Raw genomic sequence first — 12650 nt, forward strand, 5'->3', positions numbered from 1 at the left:
CCATCACCCACGGTATTACTTGTGCAGTTCCCTTGCTTTTCAGTGTAATGGATATTTCTTCTCCCCCCAAAAGGCAGTAAAGCACACTGGTTGCACACGTTTTCATTTCTTCATATCCACTGGCTTCAAAGAAAGGGATTTCATTAAGAGTTGTCATTTTAATTTTCTTTTTCCTTATACCAGTGAATCCTTGTTTAACATTTTAGTATTCAGCTCTGTTCAGTGACCTGACAATTCATGGCACAGAACAATCAAAGCTTTATTTCTTTTATTAAGCAAACTTGGTGTTATAAAGAAACTATTCATTTGAGCTGGGCTAAGGCTGGATATCTGACAGCTTTTGAACTTGCAAATCATTTTAGATTTTTAAGCAGCTACTTAATATTTCACATACTGTCTACATTAATATAAATCAGCAGAAATGCACCAAATAATGTGAGATCTTTGCTCTTGTGCAAATGTTTTGATGCATCTTAGCATTCCTGTCCAAGTCACAGCCAGTGATTCATCTTTTTTATCGAAAGTTACATTATCCTGTAAGTCAGTTTTGTCAGTTGCATTCATTCTGTTGAGTAGATCTGATGTACATCAACTGAACTGAAACATAAAAAATAGCCAGCATCAATTGTTCCACCGACCACATAATTAAGGAGTGTGCTTGTGTATCACAACACCATTAACAGTGTTTTTATAACTTCTGCCGTTTCTTTTAGCGCTTCTCCAACTTCCTCCACTAATTGCACATTAGTACCCTGCATACGGCACTAATGTGCAATGAAATGAGGCTTTACGGAAATCAGTATGGATGCAAAAAATGATACTAATGGAGTGGTGTAATAATCTACTATATATGTGGTAGCAGAGATACCCAACTGTGGTCCTGTAGGGCAAGAGTCCAGTATAGTTGGCAGTTTTCATGCTGAAACGCACCTGATTCAGCTCACCAGTTAATCAGAAGGATCCTTCTAATGCAGCCTGCATTGTGACAGTTTTCGAGGATGCTACTGGAGTATCCTTTACGCATGTTTTGTCCTTTATACATCCATCTGATCCAAAGAAAAGTCAAGAGAAATGCTGACTAAACTACATCTACAGAAGTTGTGTTCAGATGTAAGCTGCGCTCAAATAAGCTGTGTTCCTGAAGCTTCTGCCTGTTCAGATTAATTTTTAGTTTGTGTCAGCTTTTGAAGAAAATGTATCAAACATTGGCTGGTGTTGGTAAGAAAAGCTAGCTATATACACCGATCAGGCATAACATGACCACCTCCTTGTTTTTACGCTCATTGTCCATTTTATCAGCTCCACTTACTACATAGGTGCACTTTGTAGTTCTACAGTTACAGACTGTAGTCCATCTGTTTCTCTGCATACCTTGTCAGCCCCCTTTTACCCTGTTCTTCAGTGGTCAGGACCCCCATGGACCCTCACAGAACAGGTACTATTTGGGTGGTGGATCATTCTCAGCACTGCAGTAACACTGATGTGGTGGTGGTGTGTAGGTGTGTGTTGTGCTGGTCTGAGTGGATCAGACACAGCAGTGCTGCTGGAGTTTTTAAAACACCTCGGTGTCACTGCTGGACTGAGAATAGTTCCCCAGCCAAAAATATCCAGCCAACAGCGTCCTGTGGGCAGCGTCCTGTGACCACTGATGAAGGACTAGAAGATGACCAACACAAACTGTGCACCAGCAGATGAGCTGTCGTCGACTTTACATCTACAAGGTGGACTGACAAGGTGGGAGTGTCTAATAGAGTGGACAGTGATTGGACTCCAGCAGCACTGCTGAGTCTGATCCACTCATACCAGCACAACACACAAACACACCATCACGACATCAGTATTACTGCAGTGCAGAGAATGATCCACCACCCAAATAGTACCTGCTCTGTGAGGGTCCATGGGGGTCCTGACCACTGAAGAACAGGGTAAATAATGTTATGCCTGATCGGTGTATATATTGAATGGAATACCACGACATTGTGGTACGCATTTTTTTAAAGGCCAGTAAAATATACAGTATGCTGTTTCTTTAGTTGTGTGTCTGTTTAATAGGGTGTAAATTGAGAGCAGGTTGTGAAATGGTTTAAGTGAGAGATTAACTTGCAGGATAACTTTTAATCACAAGCAAAGTAATGTTTTACTGGCAGCTTACTATCGTTTACATCAACACTATTTTCTCTGTCAAATATTTTTGACTCCTTTCTGATGATGTGACTAAGTGGCCTTTAAAGTGTGTGATAAATGAGTAGTGTTCATAGCAGTTCTACCGAGGACTTACCTCTCTCTGGTGCAGCATAGCTTTTTGAACACTGCTGTAGAGTTTTTGACAGAGTCGAACTGTGTAAAATACAGATTTTGTCCACAGCAGTGAAAACTATTAAATGGGTGATGGGTAATATATCACAGTGTGCAGAGGGCTATTTTTATATAACTGCCTGTCCATCTTTCAAACCAGAGTTTACACTCAGCAGCACTTTGATGAGTTTACTTGTCTGTGGCTTAAAGCTGTAAAATTGGAGACGGGGAAATCATCGCTCTCAGCCTCTTGGAAGCCCTTTGTACTCAGGCATCAGCCGCTGTCGGAGCAAAGCAGGCGTGCGGATGGTTTGCGGCACGTCAATTTCTCCTGTGTTATCTCACTATGGAACTGCCTGTAAATGATACATTTGATGTATAACGGACTTAAAAGAGGAACCCGAGTTACGCTTTGTGAACTCAATTTATTCTCACCGTTCTCACCAAACCTCACAGCAGCCAGTAAAGTTAGCCTGGATCCCCTCCACAGGCTGAGCCTTCAAAATCCTGCATGCCGCAATGAATTTCTCTGCTGTCACTAAGCTCAGGTCCCAGTGGGTTTTCACACTCAGCTGTGTCTGAGTGCACTGATAATTCCTGCCCACCGCCCCCTCCCCCCATATGGCTGATCAGCATCTCCAAATCAATCACATCAGTATCCTATGGAAGTTACTTTAATGGCAGTTGCAGTCATGTAGACTTTTAGCACTTTATGTGTCAATTCTATACTTTTGTTGATATTAATATTGAGTACTGGAAGTCATTCAAAATAGATATTGAACAAACAATTCACGTTCTTGTCATGCTTTTTGTGTTCCTGTTTTATTATGTGAGTGTATTGCGACAGGTTGTGAATACTGAATTGCAGTAGTTTCTTATATTATAGATTGTGCAGAAACTTTGATATACTTTGCTTATACTTATGTGGACTGTTTTTTTCCTCATTCCTTGAAACACTGGAGATGATATTCTATAAACAGCAATGTCAGTGTCAGTGCAGCTTGACGAATGAGTATAAGTGGAGGACTGCAACAGAAAATGATCATTTTAAAGGAAAAGGTGATGTGAAGCTGTGAACCAGGAGTCATCTTGGCTACAAAATACGACCAACATTTATAACTGAAGGACAGTCAATTGTGATTGTTCATTGTTCTAAATCAGCTATCAGTATTCAAATACTAGAATGTGAGGTAGAGAGAACTCCTTTACCTTGCCACCATAGGAACTAATAGATTTTATCTGAGAAAGGAAGACGAGGTGCTTATTTACTCACAAACAGGAACAACACAGTGCTGCAATCCAATCAATACTGCTTCTTCTGCCGAGACATATCTTATAAAGAACTTATCAAGACGTGGATTTGAGACCGGTCCTAATGAGGTGGTCCTCAAATATGAAATCAAAATCTGTCAATAAAGATATTTTCATCCAGGCAACAACATTCTGTTTATAAAAGAGACTGTCGAGGTGCCTTAGCTGGTGCTTTTTGAAGAGAAGCAACAGATAAACTGTGCTTTGGCAGCTGTTTGTATGGGTGTGTCTGCCTGAAGCATTAATTATTTTACAACAAATGAATCCTTATCACTTTTTGTGCGTTTTGTTAGTTTTTAAATGCATTTTGTGTCACATCAACACATCACAGTCACTAAAGTAGCCTCATCCTAACATTTGTTGCTCTGTCAGGGTTCATGTATATGTCGAACAACTTGTAGCAGTGTACTGTTCCAGGTACCTGTGAGAACGATAATTCATAAAGCATAATCCAGCAAGTGATACTGACATCACTGACTTTCAAAATGTCTGTAGTCAATCCTGATGAGACATTTATGGATTTTGCACAGTAGTAGAAGATTAATGGCAGATTCTTTAAGGAAACATGCGTTAATTTTTAATTATTTTACATGACAAATATGGAAACAATAGTATGACGATAGAGAATAATAACTGAGAAAAAGAAAAGATAAAGAGGAGCTGTAAAGAGGAGATATTTCTCTGCTCCAACCAGAAACATCTTGGAAAAAGTCTGAATTGATTTGAAACATCACCTTTTTGAAAATGCTGTTAACCAGGGAGGAAAATATCAGTGGTGTGCAAATGAACCTGCTATATTATTCCACATGCAACAACTGTAATGGCATGAGGGGCATGAATAGAAGTACACGAATGATACAGAGTTTAATGCACTGTTAATTATTCTGCAGAACCACAGAAAAAGAACCTTAGACTTGTAAAATGTAGTCTGATGATTGGGCTTCATTGATTCAGACATGCTGCTCATTAAAAAATCAAAATACGATCAGCATGTCCTGTTTCAATAATGGGTGTGCATTGTGACTAATTTTGATATTCGAATATATGAGATGAACAGATATTCAAATATTTTGTTGACCACAGGGAATGAAAAATGGGGCTTTCATCTGACAATAATGTGTCACAATGCACAGACACAGTAAACTGATGCATTGGTGCAAGCAGGTTATAATAGTCAGTAACCTGAGAATTTAGCAACTCCTAGATGTGTACATTTAAAAACATGCCTTATTATCCAAAAAAGCCAATGGTAATCTTTTGGTCACTGTGCTTGAGTATTGGAGGCTGTCCCTTCAGATGAGCTATTGAGCTAATGCTAACACGCAAGCTAACCAGTGCAGTGGTAGACGGTGATGAGTTGTCTACTGCACAGAGTTTTTCCTCCTCAGTCGATGTGCCAAGATATCACAACACATTCTTGACAGTGCGTCCTTGACAACCTTGGTGAATTACTCGCGTTTTGTTGTAGGAAAGTATAATACACTAAATTAATCTTAAATATAGTAAAATTGTTGCAGTTTTGCCGCATTGCACTAAACGTTGGCCTATGTATTTTCTCTCGAACCGTCTGTGATTCAGCATAATAAATACCCAAATAGTGAGATAGTAGTTGGCGATATTCCGAATCATCCAATATAGCGGCTGAAATTTTTCTTAAAGTATGAGGTTTGTCATAACCTCAATACCGATGTAACAAAAATTCAAGCAGATAAGTCACATTTACAACAAGTGCAAAACCTGCTAAGTTTAGTCTGTTCAGCAGATTCAGGGACCTTTCAGTCGCATTTCAGTGAAAATGAAAACACTGCTGTTCTCACCTCCCACTGTGTGTGTGTGTGTGTGTAATATACTCAGTGTTTCCCACAGATATAAAATATACATATGTACTTTGTTGTTAAGGAAGGGGGGGGCGACAAATTTTCAAATTATTTTCAAAACTAAAAAACGCCAAAAATGGAGATACAAGGTTTTCTTCTGACAGCAGTGATGTATAAATTACAAAATTCGTAGTAATATATTTTTTTTTACAGTGATTGCACATGGCTATTACAAATACACAACTTTTCATTTACAAGACTATGTATGTCAGTAATACAAATATTAATAATGCTAAGACTGTCCTTATGTCTACTTTGAGCGTGATTGATGTATTTTTTTCCCTGTGAAATGATATACGATCACGTAAATATACATAAAAACAGAAGGTCTGACCTGCTGCCTGCCTCAGTTTTAACCTTTCATCTTTATTAGTACTGTAAAAGACAATGATTTAGATACATTTCCAAGCCTTTTTGTTTGGCTTTGTTGCACTGCAGCCTACTAGGAATTTAGGGGTCAAATACATGTAGAAAACATGTAGAAGACACAAGCTAGACTTGAATAATGTCTTTTACTCAAACATTGACTGCTGAAATCATCAAAATACACTTTTTCTTAAACTGTCTCTCTCTCTCTTCCTCTCCCTCCCTCGCTCCCTTGATCCCCAACCCAAGCTGCATACATTTAGCGGTCAAAATGTTTTTTTAATGTATTAAAAACAGCTAAACATTTTTTAAACTATTAAAATATACTTTGCTACATGTCCCTGAAACAGCAGAATATAAGCTATATGTGGGAAGCACTGCACACTATACTGTGATATACCAAAACTGTCATTTATTTGAATTATACTGTGATATTATTTATTTTTGCCCATACCGGCCACTACTAACTAATACTGGTGCCTGGAATGGTTAACCAATAGTATCAGTGACCAGTGAGTATCAGTGTAAATCCTTAGTTTCAGTCCACACTGATGAAGGTTTGGAAAGTGTTGTGTTATGTTCAGTAAATGTAATAAGATGTTTGTTACATTTCTTGTAGTGAATCAGTTGTAATGATAAACTAGAAGCTCTGGATGAAGTGATGTCACCATCACTTGTGTGTTGGATTTAAAAAGGTCATTCACCATCAGATGTGTTAGACTGATGCACATACTTACTTCATAATGCCAGTAAAATAAAACTACTTAATAAACCAGGAAATACTTGTGTGGATACGAAGGTGTTGCTGGGTTCAGTCTGTTCATTCATGCTCTTCATGATTTAGAGGCTCTATTTCAAAAAAATATCTTGACTGTGGCTTCACAGCAGGACAGAGTCAGATAATATAAATAAATGTCTCCGAGAACTTCTATTTATATCTTCTGCCCTCTGAATTTCAGCTATGACAATATTACAATTCTTTTATCTCTCCGTTGAGGTTACTTTAGTAGCTTTCAGCCATTTCTGTTCAGTTCCAGCGAAAATAATAATTTCCATTGTTCTAGGCCATAATTAATTAAAGATTAAGCTCTGCCCATGTTTATTTCATCTGGCAGCAGAAAGTGGAGCAGTAGTCCTCAGCTCAATGGAGAAATCTGGTGGAGAAAATGTGCTTGCTAATGTCTGGAACAGTGGTGTGAAAATGGAAGAATTACTATGCAGCCAAGGAATGTCTAGAACAGGACCTCACCCTTGCTCAAAAAGGACTCGAAAGCCACATTACTGATCTTTAAAGACCAAAAAAGAACTAACCCAAGAACAGCATTGCTTGTTTCACTGGTTTCACATTACTGAACCATCCTGGTGCAGCTACAAAACAGCAGCCTCTTTCAGCTGCACAGTGTTTTTTACCATAGATAACTCTTTCTCCTGACCATTGCAGTTCTAATGCTACGTTTCATTTTGGAATTTCTAGGAAGATGTGGAAGGAATGAGCATAAGCTGATTATTTACATAGATTTGCCTACAAGATGCACCGCTTGTACTGGCTTAAAGTTAGATTTTTGTGAAGGAGCAATTACTACTGACATAAAAGTGCTCTGTTTAGCATAAAATACCATAAACTATACATTACTAAGCAAGCAGGTGTGATAAAATGCATAAATGTGGGTACTCTGTATAGTCTGTGTCAAGACTCTACCCAAAGATGCAGCTTCAGTCTGGTGGGACTGCAAAAACCTGGGTTGGAAAGGTTTGTTTCCTGAACTTTGTAAAAAGCACGTCGACTTTTTCCAGTGTGGGGGGGGGCATGCTCTAGCACACCCTCAGCAGTGCAGAGTGTCTGGTTTAAAAAGTTAACGTTTGCACTTAAAGGGATGAACTGAAGAACAAACGGGAGAAGAACTGCTGAGCTGCTTTCCAAGCAACAGTGGATGATGCGATTCTGGATTCTGAGATAAGAAACACTAATATATCATGTTAACAGGAGTATAGGATTTTAGGATCTTCAACAACACTTTTTAGTTTAACCCCAAAGCAGCTATGCCTTGCATCTTTTGGCTGGGCCAAAGACCAGTGCATTATAAAGAGAACATTTAAACACAACACCAGAGTAGCTGTTTCCCCACCAGCACTGTCCGTAATTTAAAAGCTTTTGTTTTTCTGTTTTCTGACGCATTTCTTCAAATGGCCCACTCGATCATTAAAACCATTTTTAACCACATTTTGCTGATAGACACAACAGAAACAAGCAGTGACCAACCTTACTCTAAACAGTCCAGTTTTTCATTTTCTGTTGTTCATAAAAAGTCTGGAACTACATTACATGAAATATATATTAACACAAATCAAAGATGTAGTTCTTTGCTACAGGAGGTTAGCATGTAGAAGCGAGTTTTCCAGAAAATTGTAGTTAGAAAATTATCTTCTTATGTTGGATGAGCATCCTCAGTATACTAATACTCTCAGGGGTTCCCTTGATATTGCAGGTTTGCTGAGCTGAAATATATAATTAATATATAATTTTTATACGCTTGCGTATGAGATATTACTATATTCTTGAAACACATGTCTGAAATTGAATACAATTTTTTATTTGGAAAAAGTTGTCTGTCCATTCTCCTGCCATATTGGTCTGTGTACACTTTTCTTTTTTAGATTTGAAGTCACATATAACTTCTGATTCCGTGGATTAGATTCTGTAGATAGTTTCACAATTGCACAAATAATAAAAGGTCTCAATATGATAATATTCACATTACACTCCTGGAGAACCTTTGTCCTACACATCTTAATGTTGTCCTGCTCTAACAAACCCACTTTAACTCAGGGGAGCTTCCTAACTAGCTAGTTAGTTGCATGAGGTGTGTTAATATAGGAAAAACACCAAAATGTACAGTGGTGGTCCAGGACCAGGGCTGGGCACCACCGTATTATACAAAACCAGTAGGGCCTTCTTACAAAAGGTGCTAGCAGTTGAAGTAACAATTTGTTTTAATCACTTATCATTTGCATAGTTTTTATTTACAAATACATTATATATCAGTGTGTAATGTTTTGAAATATATTTTGTATTTTTTTATTTTGTATTTTATGTTTATTTTTTTATGTGATCCACGTCTTTCAAACAGCAGTTCTAAAATCTGTTTTTACTCTGGATTGAAAGATCTATGCTGTTTAGTCCATTGATACTGCATTTCACCTTTAAGGACATAGACTCTACACATGAATCAAGTACAACATGTATTTGTCTCCCCCCACAGTCACAAATCATTATGTGCAGTCTGTCTGCAGGGCTGTTGGATTTATTAGCAGGACAAACCAGAATGTAATTTACCAAGTAATAAGTAAAATTCCTGCACTATGCTGTAGTTTGCACACTCATTTGTCAACGACCTTCATCAGGCAAATGGATTTTTAGGAACTTTAAGTCTTTCTTATTAATCTTTAATTTAACATTAACTTGCATATTCCCCCGCAGTCATAATGTACCGATTTATATCATTAATACTGCCTTTGTTAAATGACTGTGAAATGGCTGTATTAAGATTTTCTTGATTAATGGATCACTTTCTATTTCTGTGATCAAAAAAAAAAAAGAAAAACTCATCTTGCTGTTTCATCTCTCTCCTTCTCCCTCTTTCTTATCTCTGTGCAGATGCAGCAACTGTTCTATGAAAACTATGAGCATAACAAGAAAGGTTTCATTGAGGAACTTCACAGCAGCAAGATTCACAGTGCCATCACTTTGCACCCCAACAAGCGTCCAGCCTACCAGTACCGGCTCCACAATTATATGCTGAGTCGGCAAATCTCCCAGCTCCGCTACCGTACCATCCAGCTGCATCGTGAGAGCATCATCATGAGCCACCTTAGCAACACAGAGGTGCAGTGGGAAGACCAACAACTGGGGGCGCCACCTTCTTACACTCGTTACCAGCCAACCGAACGTGAAGATGTTATTGAGTGGGAATTCCTGACTCGTAGGCACCTGTTCTCTACTAGCGAGAAGCAAATGCCCAGGCAAGGTCTTGGGAGAGCACTTCACTCTGCACTAGAGGACACAGTGCTCCAGGTGATGGAGATGATAAACGAGAACTCCAAAGCTCGAGGCCGAGTCATTGACTTCAAAGAGATTCAGTATGGCTACAGAAGGCTGAACCCCCTCTGTGGTGCTGAGTACATCCTGGATCTTCTGCTGCTCTACAAGAGGCACAAAGGGCGAAAAGTGACCGTGCCAGTCCGTAGGCACGTCTACCTGCAGCAGTCCTTCAGTCGGCCCTTTTTTCGTGAGACTGAGGAGCTGGATGTCGCCGAGTTAGTGGAGGCCATTAACAGCGACTCTCAGTCCTTTTCATTCCTTTCGAATTCACTCAAGATCTTCGCCCCGTTTCAGTTCTCAGAGTCTATGAAAGAGATTCGAGAGGATAGTCAAAAGAAGGTTCACTTTCTCGTGCCTCTAACAGGCAGGTATGATACATTCTTACGTTTTATGGACAATTTTGAGAAGATCTGCCTTATTTCAAACCAGAATGTGAAACTCATCATCATACTGGTGGAAAATGATAGCAACCAAGATAAGGAAAAGCACTTGGAGCTGATTAAGGACTACCATAATAAATATCCCAAAGCAGATCTGTCTGTAATACCAATGACAGGGGAGTTTTCTAGGGGTCTTGCCCTAGAGATGGGTGCCTCTCAGCTTAGTAATAACTCGCTGTTGTTCTTCTGTGATGTGGACCTGGTGTTCAATAGTGATGCACTCCAGCGATGTAGAGACAATGCTGTTGAGGGGAGTCAGGCTTACTTTCCCGTTGTCTTCAGCCAGTATGATCCAAAAATTGTCTATGCTGGGAGCCGTCCAGAAGACAGCAACTTTGTCTTCACCAAGAAGACTGGCTTCTGGCGAGATTACGGCTTCGGCATCACATGCATATTCAAAAGTGACTTGCTGAAGGCCGGAGGCTTCGACACATCAATACAAGGCTGGGGTTTGGAAGATGTAGACTTGTTCACTAAAGTTATCAACTCCGGTTTAAAAGCGTTCCGCTCACAGGAAACCGGAATTGTGCATATTTATCATCCTGTCCACTGCGACACTAATCTAGAGCCCAAGCAATACAAAATGTGCCTCGGGTCCAAAGCGAGTACATATGCATCTGCGATGCAGTTAGCAGAACTGTGGCTGGAGAAACACTTAGGCATAGGATACAACAGAACTTCCTCCTGACATTCCAGCTATCCATCAATGTCACTGGAGATTACCTCAGTTCTGCATGAAAGCAGCAACAGACTGACTGGCTGTGTATATGTGTGTGTGTGTGTGTGTGTGTGTGTGTGTGTGTGTGTGTGTGTGTGTTTGTGTGAGCGTGTGGGGAGGGGTCTAATGTGCAAATGTGTGCAATTAAAGGTACTCTACAAGTGTTTGGAGCAACTTCTAATTTGTTAGTGTAGTTGAATTTTCAACAACGTCTTCCAAAGGACATTCTGTGCCCCAGTCTGAAATTTCAGGGCTTGTGGTTCGTCATTTGTTTGCTTTTGGGGGGAGAGGGTATCACTGATGCAATCGTGAAATCTGCTGATATACTCAGGAGCATATTTCTCATCATGTGACCATCACCGAATGTGTTTTATACAATCTGTGTCTTTGAGGCTGTAAGAGAAGTGCTCTTCTCCCCATGTGAAAATGGACACAAATACTACCACAGTGTGATGAATGGATAATAAATTAAGATGGAACGATGGGGACAGTAATATTGAAAGTACCACAAATGTGCTTTAAATGTCCCTTCAAGAAAGGGGACTGAAGAGAAATAGATTTTTTTTTTATTTATACTAAGAAAATCATATTGTAATTCATCTGCAGTATTTTGATAAGTGATTGTAGTTTATTTTCTAGTTGAAGTAGGCTTGTTTTGTTAAGGTACTGGCTTCCGTCCAACTTTTGCTGTGTTCTATATTTCATGGTCTGCTTACTCTTATTTTCTCTTCTCACTATTTTGTGCAGCCTCTGCTCTGATGAACAAAATGCATCTATCATTTTGCTTTGTGGCTTGTTTATGTTGTTAGTTTTTCTGGCAACTAAATAATATTAAAATGGATTATTTATAATAAAAAAACACTGAAAAGCATAGCTTGTTGTATCTGTACTCATTCACGAGCAGCCAGTTCACGGAGACGTCTGTGATGTATTTTGGAGGGAATCTGGAAGGATGACTAAATTTTGCTTATGTTGGGATCTTAGTGGTAGGGAATCTGGAAGGATGACTAAATTTTGCTTGTGTTGGGATCTTAGTGGTAGAGAATTTGATAGGTCATTATTCTATTGTACAGTCCTATTGTATATGGTGTTCAGCAATAATATGGGGATTAAGCACTCTGTTAGAGGTGGGTGATACATCAAAAATATCACATTACAATACTTCATTTTTAGAAGAGACAAAGAACCACTATTAACCTCAAAACTACAAATACAGCGATTTTATTAAAGCACACTGACCTGTTATAAGACTAATTTGGCTCTCTTTGTAATTACGCATGCCATAGGTCAATGTGCTTTAAGTACTAACAATAAAAGGATGCTGTGATAAAATATGATGTCAGTTGGCACGGTAATGATAAATATCATCATATTACCTACCGTATACATTCTATACCTAGTATTGTATAGTATTGTGTAGTATTCTATACCTGATGGTGTAAAAACTACATATCCCAGTTGTCACGTACTCCGAACACGTACTCACATGCCGAATTAAAGAACATACCCTCTACTGAATATACTTTGCTCTACCTTGCTCTTGC

General features: G+C 39.0%; 1 protein-coding gene across 1 annotated transcript in view; it reads left to right on the forward strand.

Annotated features, from left to right (window-relative positions):
- The window catches only part of chsy3 (chondroitin sulfate synthase 3), a 45307-nt gene extending 33330 nt beyond the window's left edge, over positions 1-11977 (forward strand). The window contains exon 3 of the mRNA XM_036595337.1: positions 9505-11977. Within this exon, the coding sequence (XP_036451230.1) occupies positions 9505-11076 (1572 nt within the window). The 3' untranslated portion in view covers positions 11077-11977. The remainder of the gene's footprint in view (positions 1-9504) is intronic.
- Positions 11978-12650: the final 673 nt, after the last annotated feature.

The sequence above is a fragment of the Colossoma macropomum genome, unplaced genomic scaffold (genome assembly GCF_904425465.1).
Source record: "Colossoma macropomum unplaced genomic scaffold, Colossoma_macropomum, whole genome shotgun sequence".
Taxonomy (NCBI): domain Eukaryota; kingdom Metazoa; phylum Chordata; class Actinopteri; order Characiformes; family Serrasalmidae; genus Colossoma; species Colossoma macropomum.